This window comes from Zerene cesonia, chromosome 20 (assembly GCF_012273895.1).
Source record: "Zerene cesonia ecotype Mississippi chromosome 20, Zerene_cesonia_1.1, whole genome shotgun sequence".
Lineage (NCBI taxonomy): Eukaryota > Metazoa > Arthropoda > Insecta > Lepidoptera > Pieridae > Zerene > Zerene cesonia.
The window spans coordinates 2713231-2728745 of NC_052121.1; the positions used below are offsets into that span (position 1 = coordinate 2713231).

General features: G+C 37.7%; 1 protein-coding gene across 1 annotated transcript in view; it reads right to left on the reverse strand.

The window, feature by feature from the left end:
• Positions 1 to 164: 164 nt before the first annotated feature.
• Positions 165 to 15515, reverse strand: part of LOC119835140 — a 70462-nt gene continuing 55111 nt past the window's right edge. The window contains exons 8-15 of the mRNA XM_038359799.1: positions 13614 to 13752; positions 12299 to 12528; positions 8350 to 8513; positions 7389 to 7625; positions 5922 to 6095; positions 1953 to 5026; positions 1298 to 1409; positions 165 to 834 (exon numbers count right to left, since the gene is read on the reverse strand). Coding sequence (XP_038215727.1) covers positions 691 to 834; positions 1298 to 1409; positions 1953 to 5026; positions 5922 to 6095; positions 7389 to 7625; positions 8350 to 8513; positions 12299 to 12528; positions 13614 to 13752 — 4274 coding nt within the window. The 3' untranslated portion in view covers positions 165 to 690. The remainder of the gene's footprint in view (positions 835 to 1297; positions 1410 to 1952; positions 5027 to 5921; positions 6096 to 7388; positions 7626 to 8349; positions 8514 to 12298; positions 12529 to 13613; positions 13753 to 15515) is intronic.

The window sequence follows — 15515 nt, forward strand, 5'->3', positions numbered from 1 at the left end:
GTTATTATTTATTACATTACATTTAAATTAGGTTTATTACGTATAGAAATAAAAGTATCTTTTACCCATTTATTCTCTTTTTTTTATCATGAAACCTATATCAAAGATGTTATAACAAACAGGGCTATGATATAAACGAATTGGTTTTCAAAGAAAAGAACATAAAGGGGTGATATAACCATTTATTCCAATAAAATGCTCTATTTTAGTATTTTTGTAACACCATGATATTAAGTTAAACATTGACACATTAAGTAAATGTAGTAGTTAAGTAAACATTTTTATCGAGCTCATACTCATAAAATCATAGCTTCGTTCCTCCATAAATAAAACAATATCTCAGTCCTTCCTTACGATTTTATTAAATAATACGGTTATACAAAGAGAATAAATTAAAAAGCCAGATTTAAAAATCAATCATTCGTCGGTAATATAAAAATTCTAAACGGACTCAATAACGGATAGAGGCGGGCGCCTCGGCGACCGCCCGCGGACGAACAAACATAACAAACGTGTAGCGCGCGTTCGTAAAATGCAAAGACTACACATATCTATAAGCGACTATATTATAAAAGATGGGAGGGGTCTCCCGCACCTAACGACTCGCCGCGTCCGCGGCCTTAACTATATTACACTTATAGAAAAATCACAAAAATTCAAGCGGAAATAATAGGAATCGGAATATGCAGTTCACGCGATGACGTCGGGCAGCAGCGCGCCGTCCGCGGGCGGGCTGGGCGGCGCCTTGAGCGCGCCCCCCGCGCCCGCCGCGCCCGCCGCCTCCCCGCCGCGCTTGCCCGCGCTCCTCACCGCCGTCTTGCCGCCTGCCGAGCTCTGCGAACACATCCGCATTCAAATGATTTATACATCACCAACTGATCTCTTTAAAGTATAATGTTCTCTCAATAATTATTGTAGTTTTTAATGTGAACAATTATGAATTTTGTCCTATGGTCAATTTATATCCAACCATAGAAGTCTGATCATTTAAGAAAAATATCATATCATAAAATCGATCCGTTGCGACGGGAAAGATAACGTAAAATACAAACGCACTTTCGAATTTATAACAGGACTAAGTATTATTCCAACCATGTTATACCAATAAAAAAATGTATAATCATACATTCCATAACAATTGTTTTTCACTTATGCAGTTTTTTTTTTTAAGCATGGACAGGCTTTTACGCTAGATTGTAATCTAACGTAAAGCTTATAAGCTTTATTGTGGATAAAAATTTTAACTAAACATTATTTAATAGTTTTAAATAAAAAACTGTTTTAGGAATGAAATTACCTTAGTGTTTGCAGTCCTCGGAGGCGCAGTTTTGGCGGTGATGCGTTTGTTGGCGAGATCTTTGCTTTGTTTGTCCAAGGGAGCTTTCACTGGTGGCTTCGCACTAGCAGTCCTGAAGGTTGATATTTGTGAATTAAGTGCGTTTGTAAAGAGAATATTAGTGTTAACATAAACAACAAATGTTAATTTTTAAATATCAAGTATTAGTAGGAATTATGGATAGTTTTTCAAGAACATATGAAGCACCCCAGGGTTATTTCACAATTATACATTGTTTATTATTTGATTCTAGATTAAATATTACTTCCAATTACACGTTTATTATTAATTTTTTTCACCAATCGTTAATAAGTGTCCAAAGTTTGAATTATGTATGTCTATCCATATAAAAGTGGATTCCTCTAAGTGTGTCAGTTATATACAAACATGCAAATGAAACTAATAACAGAGTATTAGAACAGTTTACGTATATATTATAATATACAAGTTAGGGTTCATATTAGCAATAACCATTTTGAATTAAGTATAACAATAAAACCTTCTAAGCAACACCCACCATTTTTGGTAAGATTAGTATCAAATAAACATTTGTTTTATCCAGTGCATTCGTATGGAAAGAAGTGGTTTATCAACTTATTTGACTAATTAGTCTTACTTGGTTGGTGGGGCGGGCGGGGCGCGGGCAGTGGGGCGCGGCGCGGGGCGCGCGGCGGGCGCGGGCGCGCGAGCCGGGGGCGCCGCGCGGGGCGCCGCGGGGGCGGGCCGCGGAGCGGGTTTGGCCGCCTTCACGTCGCCGTTCGTCAAGGGTTTCTTTTCAGGCACCTTCTTCACTTCCTTGGGCTTGGGAGCTGCCGAAAGTGTCGAGCTCGTCTTGGCGCTTATCGGTCGAGCCGCGGCCGGCTTCGGGGCCGCCGGAGCGGTCGCAGAGGGAACTTTGGGGGCCGCCGGTCTCGTTATCGGTTTGGGAGCGGCCGTCGTCGTCGGGGGCTTGGGCGCGGCGGGTTTAGGCGCCGGCCGTGCGGTCGCCGGTCTGGGGGCCGCAGGCTTAGCAGCCGCATCTTTGGCGGGCGCCGCGGCTCTCGGGGCGGCCTTGGTAGGGGACGCCGGTTTCGAAGCGGGCTTAGCACGCGCCGCAGGGGCAGCAGCCTTCGAAGCAGAACTTGGCGTCTTCGCCGCAGCGAGGCGCGGAGAAGCCGTGGCCGGCGACCGTGGAGTTGTCGCAGTCAGTGACGTCCGCGCCGGCGCAGTCGTTTTGGAGATGGTCTTTGGCGCCCTTGGTGTGGGCGTCGTAGGTGATTTCTTAGCGGGCGCTTTGGGCTTAGCCGCTGCGGCCGCGACCGCGGCGGCGGCGACCGTGGCTCCAGCCAGCGCGGCCGCGGGCGCCGCGATGGGCGTGTCGCTGAGCGGCGCGGCATCCTGCTCCCCTTGGACGGCAGGGGTGGGCGGCGGCGTGCCGGCCGGCCGCACCTCGTCCTCTTGTTGTATTTCACTAGTAACTGGCACGCAAATCTCTTGCGCGCGAGACTCAGGAATGCCGATGTCAATATCCGTGACGAGGTCGGAACGAGTCTGCTCAGGGACGATATCCGGGGCGGGAGCGTTCTCTTCGCGTGAAGCTTCCTTAGCTTCCATTTGTGCGATCTCAGGTGTCGTTCTAGAATCGCTCTGCGTGAGGGCGACGATGTCTTCTGTGGGCAACGGAGACATCGCCGCAATGGTCTCCTTATCTTTCTCGGGCGCGGGAGACGGGGCCGGCGAAATGTCAGATTTTATTGTATCTAATGGCAGTGGAGACTCTGAATCTTGAACTTCCTTCGATTGACATTCTTCTAGTGCCAGTGACGCTGCGGATTCCACAGGCGTGGGTGCTTCTTTTCTTATTAACTCTTCTGCGACATCTGTATGCTGTTCCTCAACTGGAGATGAAATTCTGTTGTCTGTCAATAAATTTTCTTTTTCTTGCGACTCACTTTGAATGTCAGGTACAGGGGACTCAGCCGGCAGTTCTTCAGATTGTTTGTCTGCTGGAATGGATGTTTCGACTTGTGATTCTATTGGGAATGGTGAAACGGCCGGCGACGGCGATTGTCGCAGTGACTCCTCCACTGGGAGCGGAGACTCCCCAACAGTAATCGACTCTTCGCCAGACATAACAAACTCCGTCGGGACAGATTCTTGTACAGGTAGTGGAGATGCTCGCACAACTGGTTCTTCAACCGGTAGAGGAGACTCTCTTAGTACAGGTTCATGGACTGGAAGTGGAGACTCTCTGAGCACAGGTTCTTCAACTGGAAGAGGTGATTGTGCGACAGGAGCAGGTGACTCTGAAGGAGCAGGAGACTCCCTGGGCAGCGGAATTTCTGCTGCCAGAGGCAGAGAAGCAAGACAGGTTTGTTCCTCAGAAACAACTGGGGAATGGGCCTCAATCGTAGGTTCTGTCGGTAGTGGAGACTGCGATGGTAGAGGCGATTGTGCACTTTCCAAAAGATCAGAAGCAATTCCAGTTGGTAGAGGCGATTTAGCCAAGTATAAATCATCGGGTAGTGGTGAATCTCGTGGCAATGATGCTGCACCTTGCAAAGACTCTTGAGGCAATGGGGATTCAGCATTTTGTTCAAAATCATTTGGTAGTGGTGATTGTGATGCAATTTGTTGTTGATCTGGTTCTAGTGATTTTGACAATGAAATATCATGAATTGCAACGTCATCACTTTCGAGAGTAATTTTAGGTGCTGAATATACAGCTTCTTCATCTTTACTAATGTGATCAACTTCATTAATGTTTGAAATTTCTTCCATTTCATTTTCAAAGTGATTAAGTTGTGATTCCGAACTTTGATGTACGTCTACTACTATATTCTGTTCAATCTCTACAGAATTGTCATTTTCTTTACTTTCTTGTAGTTCTGGTGTAACTGATTGGTTCTCTGACAGTTGATTTTCAATTGCAAGTTCTGCAACAATTTCATTTTCCTTGTCTGCAACATCTGTGTGCTCTATAAATGTGGATTCAACATCATCTTTGTTATCTAAAGGTATATCGAGTTCAATTTCATCACAAGGAGATTCTTCAAGCTTGTCATCTATTTCAACATCTTGTGAAACTTCATCCTGTGGTGTGATAGCCCTTATATCCTTTTCACTTTCTGAAGGATCTAGGAGATCTTCATTTGTGAAACCTAGCTCTGAACTCTTCCCATCAGGTATTTCTGGTATTTGTTCAAATAGTAATTTGTGAGATTCAGGAGTATCTGTTTGCATTACATTTTCTTGTTGAATGTTACATTCAAATTCATTATTAGAATAATTTTGCATATTGTTGCTTTCGACATTGCAATCAATCATGTTGTCTACGAAATTGTTTTCGATAACTTGTACCCCATCATCAAACCTCATTATATCATTGTTTGGTTCTTGATCATTGTTAATTTGTGCAAATGACTCTGCATGTTGATCTGGACTAAGATTTTCCTTATCATCATCACCCTCATGAATATTTTGACAAAAACCATTTGGTTGTATATCTTCATCATCACTTTCAGGCAACGGCTGGACGGCGTTGAGGTCAACTTGTGATTCTAGTTTACTGAATCTTTCACATGTATCATCATCTTTTTCTTGATAAAAACTCATACTCATTGGATCTCTTTCTTTATTTTTTAGCCTCTCAAATAATTCATCATTTGTTTCATTACCAAAAGGATTTGTTTCTGTATGGGACTGGAATACCTGAAAATGAACAATTACATAATTTTTATTCAATGATATTGTCCCAGTTTACACAGTTTACACTATTATAACGATTTTCGTATTTATTTTTAACAGACTCAGATAAATAAGCCACAAGTTAGCTAGCATGTTATATTCTGGTAATCCTTACATAAAATACCAATGATGATTCCATTTCTAATAATAGCACTTCTTTTGCAATTTCATCCTGATAAGATATGATTTTTATTACATGTTGTAGAGCTTTCAAAATCTGTCATTACATAACATTTACATTAAGGCACCATAATAGTGATATAATGGCTATTAGTCTAACAAAGAAAAAATAATTTAATTTATATTAATTACTAGCTGCGCCCCCCGGTTCCACCCGGCGTAAGTCTGTGTCCCGTAGGAATATCGGGATAAAAAGTTTAAAGTGAAGTCCCGTGTCCCCTACTGGGGTATGGGGCAGATGATATACATCTGTTTCACTGATCGATTTTCTTTATGGACAAGTAGGTGATCAGCCTTCTGTGTCCTGCCAGACTGAGACATTTTTTTTTTTTCACAGTCGGCAATGGAGCTGGTGGGACGCCTGATGGTAAGCGCTACCACCGCCCATGAACATTTGGAGAGGCATAAGGTCCATTGCAGACCTTACGCCTCTACAAATGGATTGCCGACTTTTAGAGGAGGGATTAATAAAGGATTGGCGATAGGAATAAAGGAAAGGACAAGGGTTTTTAAATGTATGTTGATAAAAAGTTGCCTTTGCGTTATTCTAGTTATCCAGCTGTCTACGTACCAAATTTCATTACAATTGGTTTAGTAGTTTTTGCGTGAAAGAGTAACAAACATACACATACAAACTTTCGCATTTGTAATATTAGTAGGATATAATTACATAATTTACCTGAATATTACAGAAGTCTGTTGTATCTTTCTGTATTCTTTCAAAGTCTTGAATAATACTGGATTCCCTCATCTTATCAGATTCAATGCCCACATTAAAGCCAAAACCAAGACTATCCAGTTGACATTTGTCATTACCATTGAGGTGTTCTGTTACACCCTCCATAGAAATGTTCTGGAATATAAAAAAAAACATATAGGTATAGGTATCATACAATGAGTGTCAATAGGGGTAAATAGAGAAAAAAAAACGATTTAACTTTTTTTTCACAAATCCAACACGTAACAAAATTTTGATTATCGGAAAAGAAGAGTTTAATTTTTCTAATTGTGATAAATAACAATAGTATGTAGTTCAAAAGTTTATTAATTATATAGTTCACACAATACAAAAGCAATAAATAATTACATTTCATTTAAAACTTGTATATTTTAAATGAAATCAATTTTATTTTAAAAAATACTTGAACTTAAACATAAGCTAACATAAATGATGTATATAAGTTTTAAAATCATTACTATAAATATATATAGTGAAGTCCCGTGTCCCCTAGTGGGGTATGGGGCAGATGATGTACATCCGTTTCACTGATCGATTTTCTTTTAGGGACAAGTAGGTGATCAGCCTTCTGTGTCCTGCCAGACCGAGACATTTTTTTTTTTTTTTTTTGTGCGTCCCCACCGGGAATTGAACCCAGGACCCCTCGGTTCTACGCTCACGCGTTAACCACTGTACCAAGGAGGCGGTCAATTACTATAAATATAAGGGTACAAAACTTTTGAGATGATATTTAATTATTTAAGAGGTTATTACGGTCAGTTGAAAAAAAAAAGTTATTTAATTTATCGGCAGTTGGTAATTTAGGGTCTAAGAAAGGCGAGAGTTAGGAAAAATAAATTCACTATTTTATCCAACAATTTGAGTACTATAAAAATATAGGTACCAAATAAATAAATGACCAGTTAGAATGATGGACAGGAGGATAAATATTTCGCATGTCCACAAGAGTTGAAACACCAATACAAGCTGATTTAAAACCTTCCAATAAACAATTTTTTAATAAATGATGGAAATACAAAAGGTAATATGTAACTTGAAATGCCTAAATCTAAACTTTAAAAAAAAATGTTCAAATCATACACAAACCGAGCGAGCATGTCACGGCTGCGGTCTAGAACAGAGGGTTAATGTATTTTTAAAATGATCACTTGTCATTAGTATCTTGTACTACAAAGTTTTGTATAGAACTGCTTAGAATGAGATTTCCTAAACCCCAATGAATTATTTGCTAAATATCCACATATAGCTGCCAAATTAGTTATTTTGTTGCTCAATGTTTATTCCATGATCCATTTCATTACTTTTAACAACTTTCTATTGAGTTTTAACTGCCAAATTTGTTAGTAAACATGCATTGTGTTGTCTTTAACATTTTCAAACTGCTGTCATGAAATATATGAAACCTACATGGTGTCCATTCAACTGGTCGCAATTGTCCAAGTCTTGAAGTTCGCCCGGACAACTGCCAGCACCGGTTTGGAACTGGTTGACATCGGGCACCTCAATATCGTCCATTGGCAGCGGTTTCCGCGGAGACTCCGCCAGCAGAACGTCTGAGCCGGCCACGCTGCCTGGCACGAACGGCGGCGCGTCGGGGTTCAGCGGCGAACTGTTCATGTCGACTGAACTACTTTCCCAGGCTGACTGCAATGGAAATATTTAAAATTACATAGGACATGTTTCATACTTTGCTGGTGATATTGAAATATACCCGCAAAAGAAACCATCTAATGTAAATTTACATACAATATTAATTGTCATTCCAAGTGACTTAAGCGAAATGGAATATATCCTACAAGCTGTGAATCTTATAAGTTTAATTTTAATCAAACAAAACAATGAAAAGTAAATGTATTTCATTTTGTATAGACTGATACATGGTGTTTTTTGTTTATTATATCCTTTTACTCAGTCACATGCCATTTCAAGAAATATAATATATAATATTATATTTCTTGACAATTTAATTTATTAACAATTAAAGAATATTCATAGAAAGTTATGGTATATCATCAATGCATTGAGAGAAGCTACTGTTTTTTTTACTAGTCAGTAATGTCTTCAGGGGCATTTCACCATTAAATACAGTTAAGATTGTGATAATTATGTAAATGTATTGAATCACATGTTAAATACATCATACATCCCAAATGGTTGGCCTCTATTTTAATTCACCTCTGAAAATTGGATTAATGTTATTGTTTAATGTATTAATTAATGCAACATATCGCAAAATAGCTAGACACATGTAACTTGTTGCAAAATAAAATCGTAAACATATTAAATTTCATAGCAATTTACATAAATGATTTGTTATTTTGTGGGCAACAAGGATAGAAACAAGGAAATCAAATGAAAAATAACATACATTGTCTTGACAGGGTGTTTCTGAGCGCAGTGGCTCGTCGGCCTCTTCGCTAGGGTTCTGTTCGCGTTCGCCCTCGCCTTTGTAATAATTCCACTCGTCCTCGGACTCTTCACCGCTCTCAGCTACATTATCCACCAAGTTGCCGTCGACGTGGCCCTCCTCCACTGCACAACACAATAAGAATTAAATTCAAACGTACCCCCACTCGAAAACACCAGGTGATGCATAAAGTAAATGTACATTGCACACCCTTTAGTGTCAACAGGTGACACACCCTCACGAAAAAAAAACCGGCTCTTAATACTACTTTTGATAGTCTTATGTTTTTTCTTTGATATATTGAGAATTCCAATTTCAACTTGATACGTAAATAAATTATGCCGGTGACAGATAACGGCCGAGAGCCGCGTGCTAACAATATTTACTGGTCGCGATTTAAAAACTCGCGAATCGCAAAACTTTGCCGGACGCCATTTCGAGAACGGCTGAACTGACACGCCCGGTAAAAATATAAATTCCTTTTTTAAATGCACAAAGGAGTCTTCGGCCTTTGCGGGAATCCTTTTCACAACGATGGAGGGATGCGCCTTACGACGATCGTTCTATTTCTATTTCCAGAACACCGCTCGGCATGAATCAACACAAAAATAACCACAAATACTTCTGTATACAAAAATAAGCAACATTCTCCGTAAAATCACATACCAAAAACGGTTGTTCACAACACAAATTTATTATATAATTTTAACACTGGCGATCCAATAATTCGAGATGTTCAAATAAAGACAAAAGTCCGTTTACAACAGTGGCAAGGCAACGATATGAGAGCAGCACAGAACCGACGAGCGTTCAATGAGTGACTGAGAGCGGGATGGAAAGACGGCCCACGACGGGGCGCGAGGCGAGGCGAACGTGTGCCGGTGGGACGGGGTAGGGGAGAGGGGTGAGTCAGCCCATGCAATCGTTATTTAAAATATTATTAGGGATTATTAAAATAAATAGGCAGTAAAATTTATTGGGCCTTACATTCCAAAACAAACGTACAATATTTATTGTTAGGGAAAACGTAAATATCGGTCTATATGTTTTTACGAAAATATCAGTTACCATCAACTACATATGAAACAAGATAAGACCTCTATAGAATATATATAGGTCTTATTAGTGTTCTATAATTATTTAGTGAATATTTTTTGTACAATACACTATATCTTTTCTAAGTACATTTCTATTAAATTCATCTGTATGTTTGTCTGTAATCAACTTCTTGATTTGACCCATTTCAAATGAACAGATTTAAACGTTGTTCACTTATTACGAATCGGTGACAATACAACTATTTCGGCAGTTTATATCATTATTGATTAGGATCGCCAGAAATAAAATAATTTCCTTAGGCATATTAAAGTGTATTTTTATTAATTTCATAGCTAGAAACCCTTTTTACGATATTTTTTAAAGTGTAAATGAATAATGAGTACATATATTTGTCTACACATAAGGAATGTCTGTATCGGCCTTGAGCCTTGGCAGTGGAATGCCTAATATGCCGCGAGCCGATAACACAGCTCGTAGCACTGGAACGCGACTAAATTGCAACCATTATGTCTCCCTACTTTCTCATATAGGATACAGAATACAATAGCTATAAGTGATGTTTGAACATCAAGTACACGAAACAAAACAAATAATAAATTAAATCAATATTTTGTTTGCTTCCTAAAAATTAATTAATTGCAGTATATAGAAATTTGCTAAATACAATAAACAATAAACGTGATGGTGATTGAACAAAAAATCGTTTATATTCATTTTTTCACTCGTCACTTTAAGATGCACTTGTAGTGAATATTATAGCAAAGAAATCATAAAGAAATAACTTTACCAGGAATGTATAAATCGCACCTCGTTATAGATACGTGCGCCACGCATAATTCCTCAGATTCTTTTCTTCTTTTAATGCGCGTTTGTAACACGATACTTTCATGTACAATTATTTCTCTAAGCATCTCTTAGAATAATATAATAGTCAACAAATAAAATTCGCGAAATCATTATATCAAAAAAGTTAATTATAAGCAAGTGTATCTAAATATTTCTTTAGATACATATTGTACATATTGTAGACTAGCAGTTTCGCCAGCTTCGCCCGTGGTACAAACAAACAAAAATACTAATTCTTTACAATATTAGTGCAGAAGTATAGATACATACGATTATTGTAGTTGAATATTGTCCATATTACTTCTAGACTTATTCTAAAAATATTTTACTCCAAATTTAATAAAAAGGTATTTTCATAGTTATTAACATTCTATTTTTTTCTAAATTCATTTGTGCTCATATTATAATACTATTTGTTCGTCGAAGTGAACAAATATTAAAAATTAAATATAACAATGGTCAGCAATCCATTCTCAATTGTGTCTGACAAAAGTGACCGTGACCCGCAGCGGGTACTGCGGCAAAAAGTCCGTTTCACTTTAGATAAAAGAATGTATATATTTACAATAATTTAATACAGAATAATTCAACGTTATAATGAGAATTATTTTGAGATTTTAATATTATTAGTTTATAGTGAGCGGCTGCCAGTCGAAATCATATTATTTTTTTTTTTTTGCATTACATGTCATATTTTGTTGAATTTCTAACCGCAGAGACATCAAAGTAAACTTCTATAACAATGAACGTATATAGTATTTAGAATCAGACATCAGATTAATTAAAAAACAAAAATACTATTTTTTAACATATAATAATTTAAAGTGGAATTCTGTGTCACACTGTAAATTTTTACAAATTTTCTTAATGTGTTTTATCTGATCGAATTGTGTTTTAAGAAACTAACAATGCCGTTACGATAGTATATTATGTGTTACCGTTAAATTTCGTACTTCGTTACAACGCGTTTTCTATAGTAAGAACCACCAATAGCTGAACACTAGTAATTGTACGTCTTTTTTGACAACAAACAATGCAAAGGTAAATAATAATATTTTAAATTTTTATATTCACTGTCATTGAAACAAGTAGCATATTCAATTTTCTCGTATCCCTCGAAACACAATGAAGTTATATCTACCGTCATATTGAGACGAAATAAATTTAACGACTCCTTAAAATCTGTTCCCAAGACAATCAAATTAAAAACTTCCGCTACTTTGGCTTACTTCTAACATCCTGAATAATCCAATCCCTTCAGATAACATTACAATTCCCACAGGCCACAGATCGTCGAGCTATCCGACATAATTCAGTTTGTGTTTGAGCTTTGCATTTATTGCGAGAATATCTAATTTTTTTCTTCTATCTTTCCTAAAAAATTACAAAATTACTCGAATAATTTTTACACTAATTGTGACTATAAGAACTAATCCGATTCTTTTTGGATCTCTGTTGCTGCCTTATCGTTAAACATCTTTATGGCAGGGTACCTACCCTGCCATAAAGTTGTATACCCAGTATACCCATACTACACTGTCCATTTAATGGATTCGCAAGGATCAATCTTAGTCATATTTGTCATGTTTCTATTATCATAATTATTTATGACAAAATGCGTCCCGCGGTGTCACCCGCACAAGTCCGTATCCCGTAGGAATATCGGGGTAAAAAGTTACCTATGTTATTCCAGTTGTCCAGCTGTATACGTACCAAATGTTATTGCAATCGGTTCCGTAATTTTTGCGTGAAAGAGCAACAGACACATACACATCCTTACAAACTTTCGCATTTAAAATATTAGTAGGATTGTGTAATTGTGATTTTGCTTTTAAGTAAAAACAATACACATAAGTGAAAAATTTACGTCGTCCGATTATAAGCGACTAACATCACGCATGACCATACCTGATACTAGAAGTATAGTTCACGTCTAAAAGAAAGGATTAGGTTAGTATAGGGGTGTCCGCAAGTAAATAAACATCTCGTTTCCATGGCAACTCACCTATCCTGGCCGGAGGCGCGTGCGTGGCGCGCGGCGCGGGCGGCGGCGGCTCGTGGCTCCTCATCTCGACGTCCGCGTCGTCCGCGTCCGCGTCCACGTCCACCGCGGTCTCCGGGCCGAGGTCCTCGCTGTCGCTGTCCGACACGCCGTTGTCAGCGCTCGCCGCCTCCGCCGCGTTACACGCGCCCTCCACGGCGAACGGCGGCGCGTTCACCACCGCGTTGTCCAGCCTGTGGCGAGGTGGAATCAACCGATTTGAATGAATCAAGTTTATCTAATTAAAAATATATGAGATTTTGAATGATATTGAACAAATCCTAAAATGATATTGAAATTAAGACTAAGCCTTTGAATAACTCAGAATTTTTGTTCATAGTTCAATAATACAACAAAACAAGCCTAAGAAGCACTACATAAAAAACAGATCTCTGCTGCCGTGGAAGTACGATAGGTATTGGACTAAAAATAATATAATTTATCAAAACTTTCTAGATATTTTGAGAGTTTACTATGTATTTGATTCAGAGTCTTTAGAATTATAAAAAAAAATAACTGAATATAATAACTATTTTTTGATACATAAATGTTTTAAATAATGATTAGAAAGTGTAAAACATAATGAACAATAACTGTTACGAAAGATCGATAGATTCTGATTAGATCTGGATTCATGTTATGGTACATTATTCTCGTGACTAATGTAGCTATTGGAAGAAGCTATTTACATTAAATTGATTAATATAAAGATAAGATTCAAACTCTCTTCCATCACACTCAACTTAATAGAGTTATGCAAAAAATGAATAGACAGATGAACCCAATTGAACTATTTTTGGGTGCGTAAAGGACATTATTATATTTTTTCTAACACCACTATCATTAATGCCTCATAGTTATAAATTTTGCCTTATGCCAAGATTCGATGCCAGACCTGGTCGGAATGTTACATCACTTTCATTTTCGTTACTTATGTTAAAAAACAGCAAGGTCAAATAATATCAAAAGTTATTCGTATTCTAGTCATTAAATGAAGTCATCTTGCTTAAACCCAATAAAACGTGTTTTGCGTTTGCTTTGGCAAAAATTCGTTATTTTTTACCGACTTTGGACTAAGAATTGTAAGGTTGACTTATATTAAATATGAGTAAACTATTATTTACAGATTTGGATGTTCTTGGAATTAGAAACACGATTTTCCGATCTTGCTAGTAACAGAAGATGGGTCCCACACATACGTAAAATCTAAGTGCAGTAAATATAGTAAAATAGTCAATACAGTAAACAGAAGTATAATTAATAAGAAAATGTTACGTACCCAAGATCCATGGGCGGGCGGTTTTGAGCGGCAATCTCACGCGGGTCCTTCAGGAACACCACGATTATGGAGATATTGTCTTCCGACCCCGCCCGCTTTGCTTGCACTATCAGACGCTTTGTTACCGCCTTCAAGTCATCTAAACAAAAAAAAAAATTAATTAAATTAACATACCACAATAGTAGAAAACAATAAAACAAAGTCTCTCTCAGCCGCCTGTGTGTCTGTATGCTTACATCTTTAAATTTACGCAACACACTTAGATGTTTTTTTTAATAGATACGAGTGCTTCAAGAGGAAGATTTATATGTATAATCACATGCATTAAATCCATTACAAATACACTGATCTAGCTAGTGTTCTTATAAGCTTTAACTATACACGATCCATCCTAACAAATAACATTGAAGCATTAATTTTGATATGATATGAAGCTCGATTAACGAACGTGTTTTGACAAAATTTTGATTTTTTTTTCTATCACAAAAAAAAAAAAAAACAATACGTTGATATTAAATAACGTCTCCGGCTATTCAAAATATATTTCCCAACTGTTATTATCCTTAAAATATCGGTGTGTCATCTAGCGCCAAAGTGTTAAAGTGTTGTTGCGAAGTATTGCTATTATGTCGACAATTTGTTGCGGCACAATGGTGAATAGAGTTGTCGGATATGGAGTAACGATGTTTATGTTTCCATTTGCCGCGGCTCACACCGAGGATGTCCTTGTTCAGAGCCGAACTGGCGTGAGTCAGCGCGGCGCTATTGTGCCACATATGTGCACGTAAAACGCCGTATGTCCTATGCAACACCTTAGGCATTTTATTCCGTTACTCTACTCCTAGATATATTTATTTACGTACATATTATACGCATACATTTATAAGTAGAAAACAAGATCGACTTACACACAAGTGTGGGTGGTGCACATTTTTATGACACAACAAACAGAAAATATAATTTCTTCTTTCTTCGCATAAAATTTAAATGTTTTTTTCGTCTGTCTAAGGTAGAAAATTCATTCGTGGGTCAAAGTATACGCTATTACAATATAATTCTTCTTAATATCAAGTAATTTAGAAGCGATAGTATTAATTAATAAATATAATGTTGTCACGATAGAGCCGATGAAATGAAGTTAACATATATTTTGGGGCATCACGTCATAATAAAATATTATTACCGGCGACATGCGAGGGGATATCATTTCACGGTCAACTATTGCGTGTTATAAAAAAATTACAAACCCGTCAGCACTGAGTTAAGTGTGACAATATAAATGTCTATATTTTTTCTAATTATCGAGTCACCTGTGGTTCATACAATGAAAATAGCGAGACACGCCCTTATGGCTCGGGCGTGTCTAGGTGAAGTACTTAGTCTGTAATGTAATATAATATGAAACTGTGAAAGTTATTTTGACAGCGCTCGATGCTAGGCATACGCGCCTTGACTTTGCCCGCTATTTCGGGGCGCGGTCGTCGCCACCGCCCTTGCTTTTTACCCTGTTTGGTCTGGCTCACCGCCAACCGCGCCCTGTAGTCTACTCTTTAAATCATTCAGGCGAAAGTAGTCAAATTATTTATTTAGTGTATTAGTCTAATATCAGATAAATTGATAAACGACCAACATAATTATTTTTAATAAATTAGTTTAATGATAATTTTGTACAAAACGTATTATTGGAAAGTGCAATCAAAAAGCCGTACGTACATTAATGCGTGACAACTGTTAATAAAGTCCTTAGTTATTGAAGTGCAAAATATCGTGAAAAAAATATTTAAATTTCTTTTTTTAATAACATGTGACGAGATGTTACTAATAACACGTGAAAGCGTATTAAAATTTGCAAAAACTGTGATATGTTTTGTGATCAGTTCAGACCAGTACCTTAATAACCTA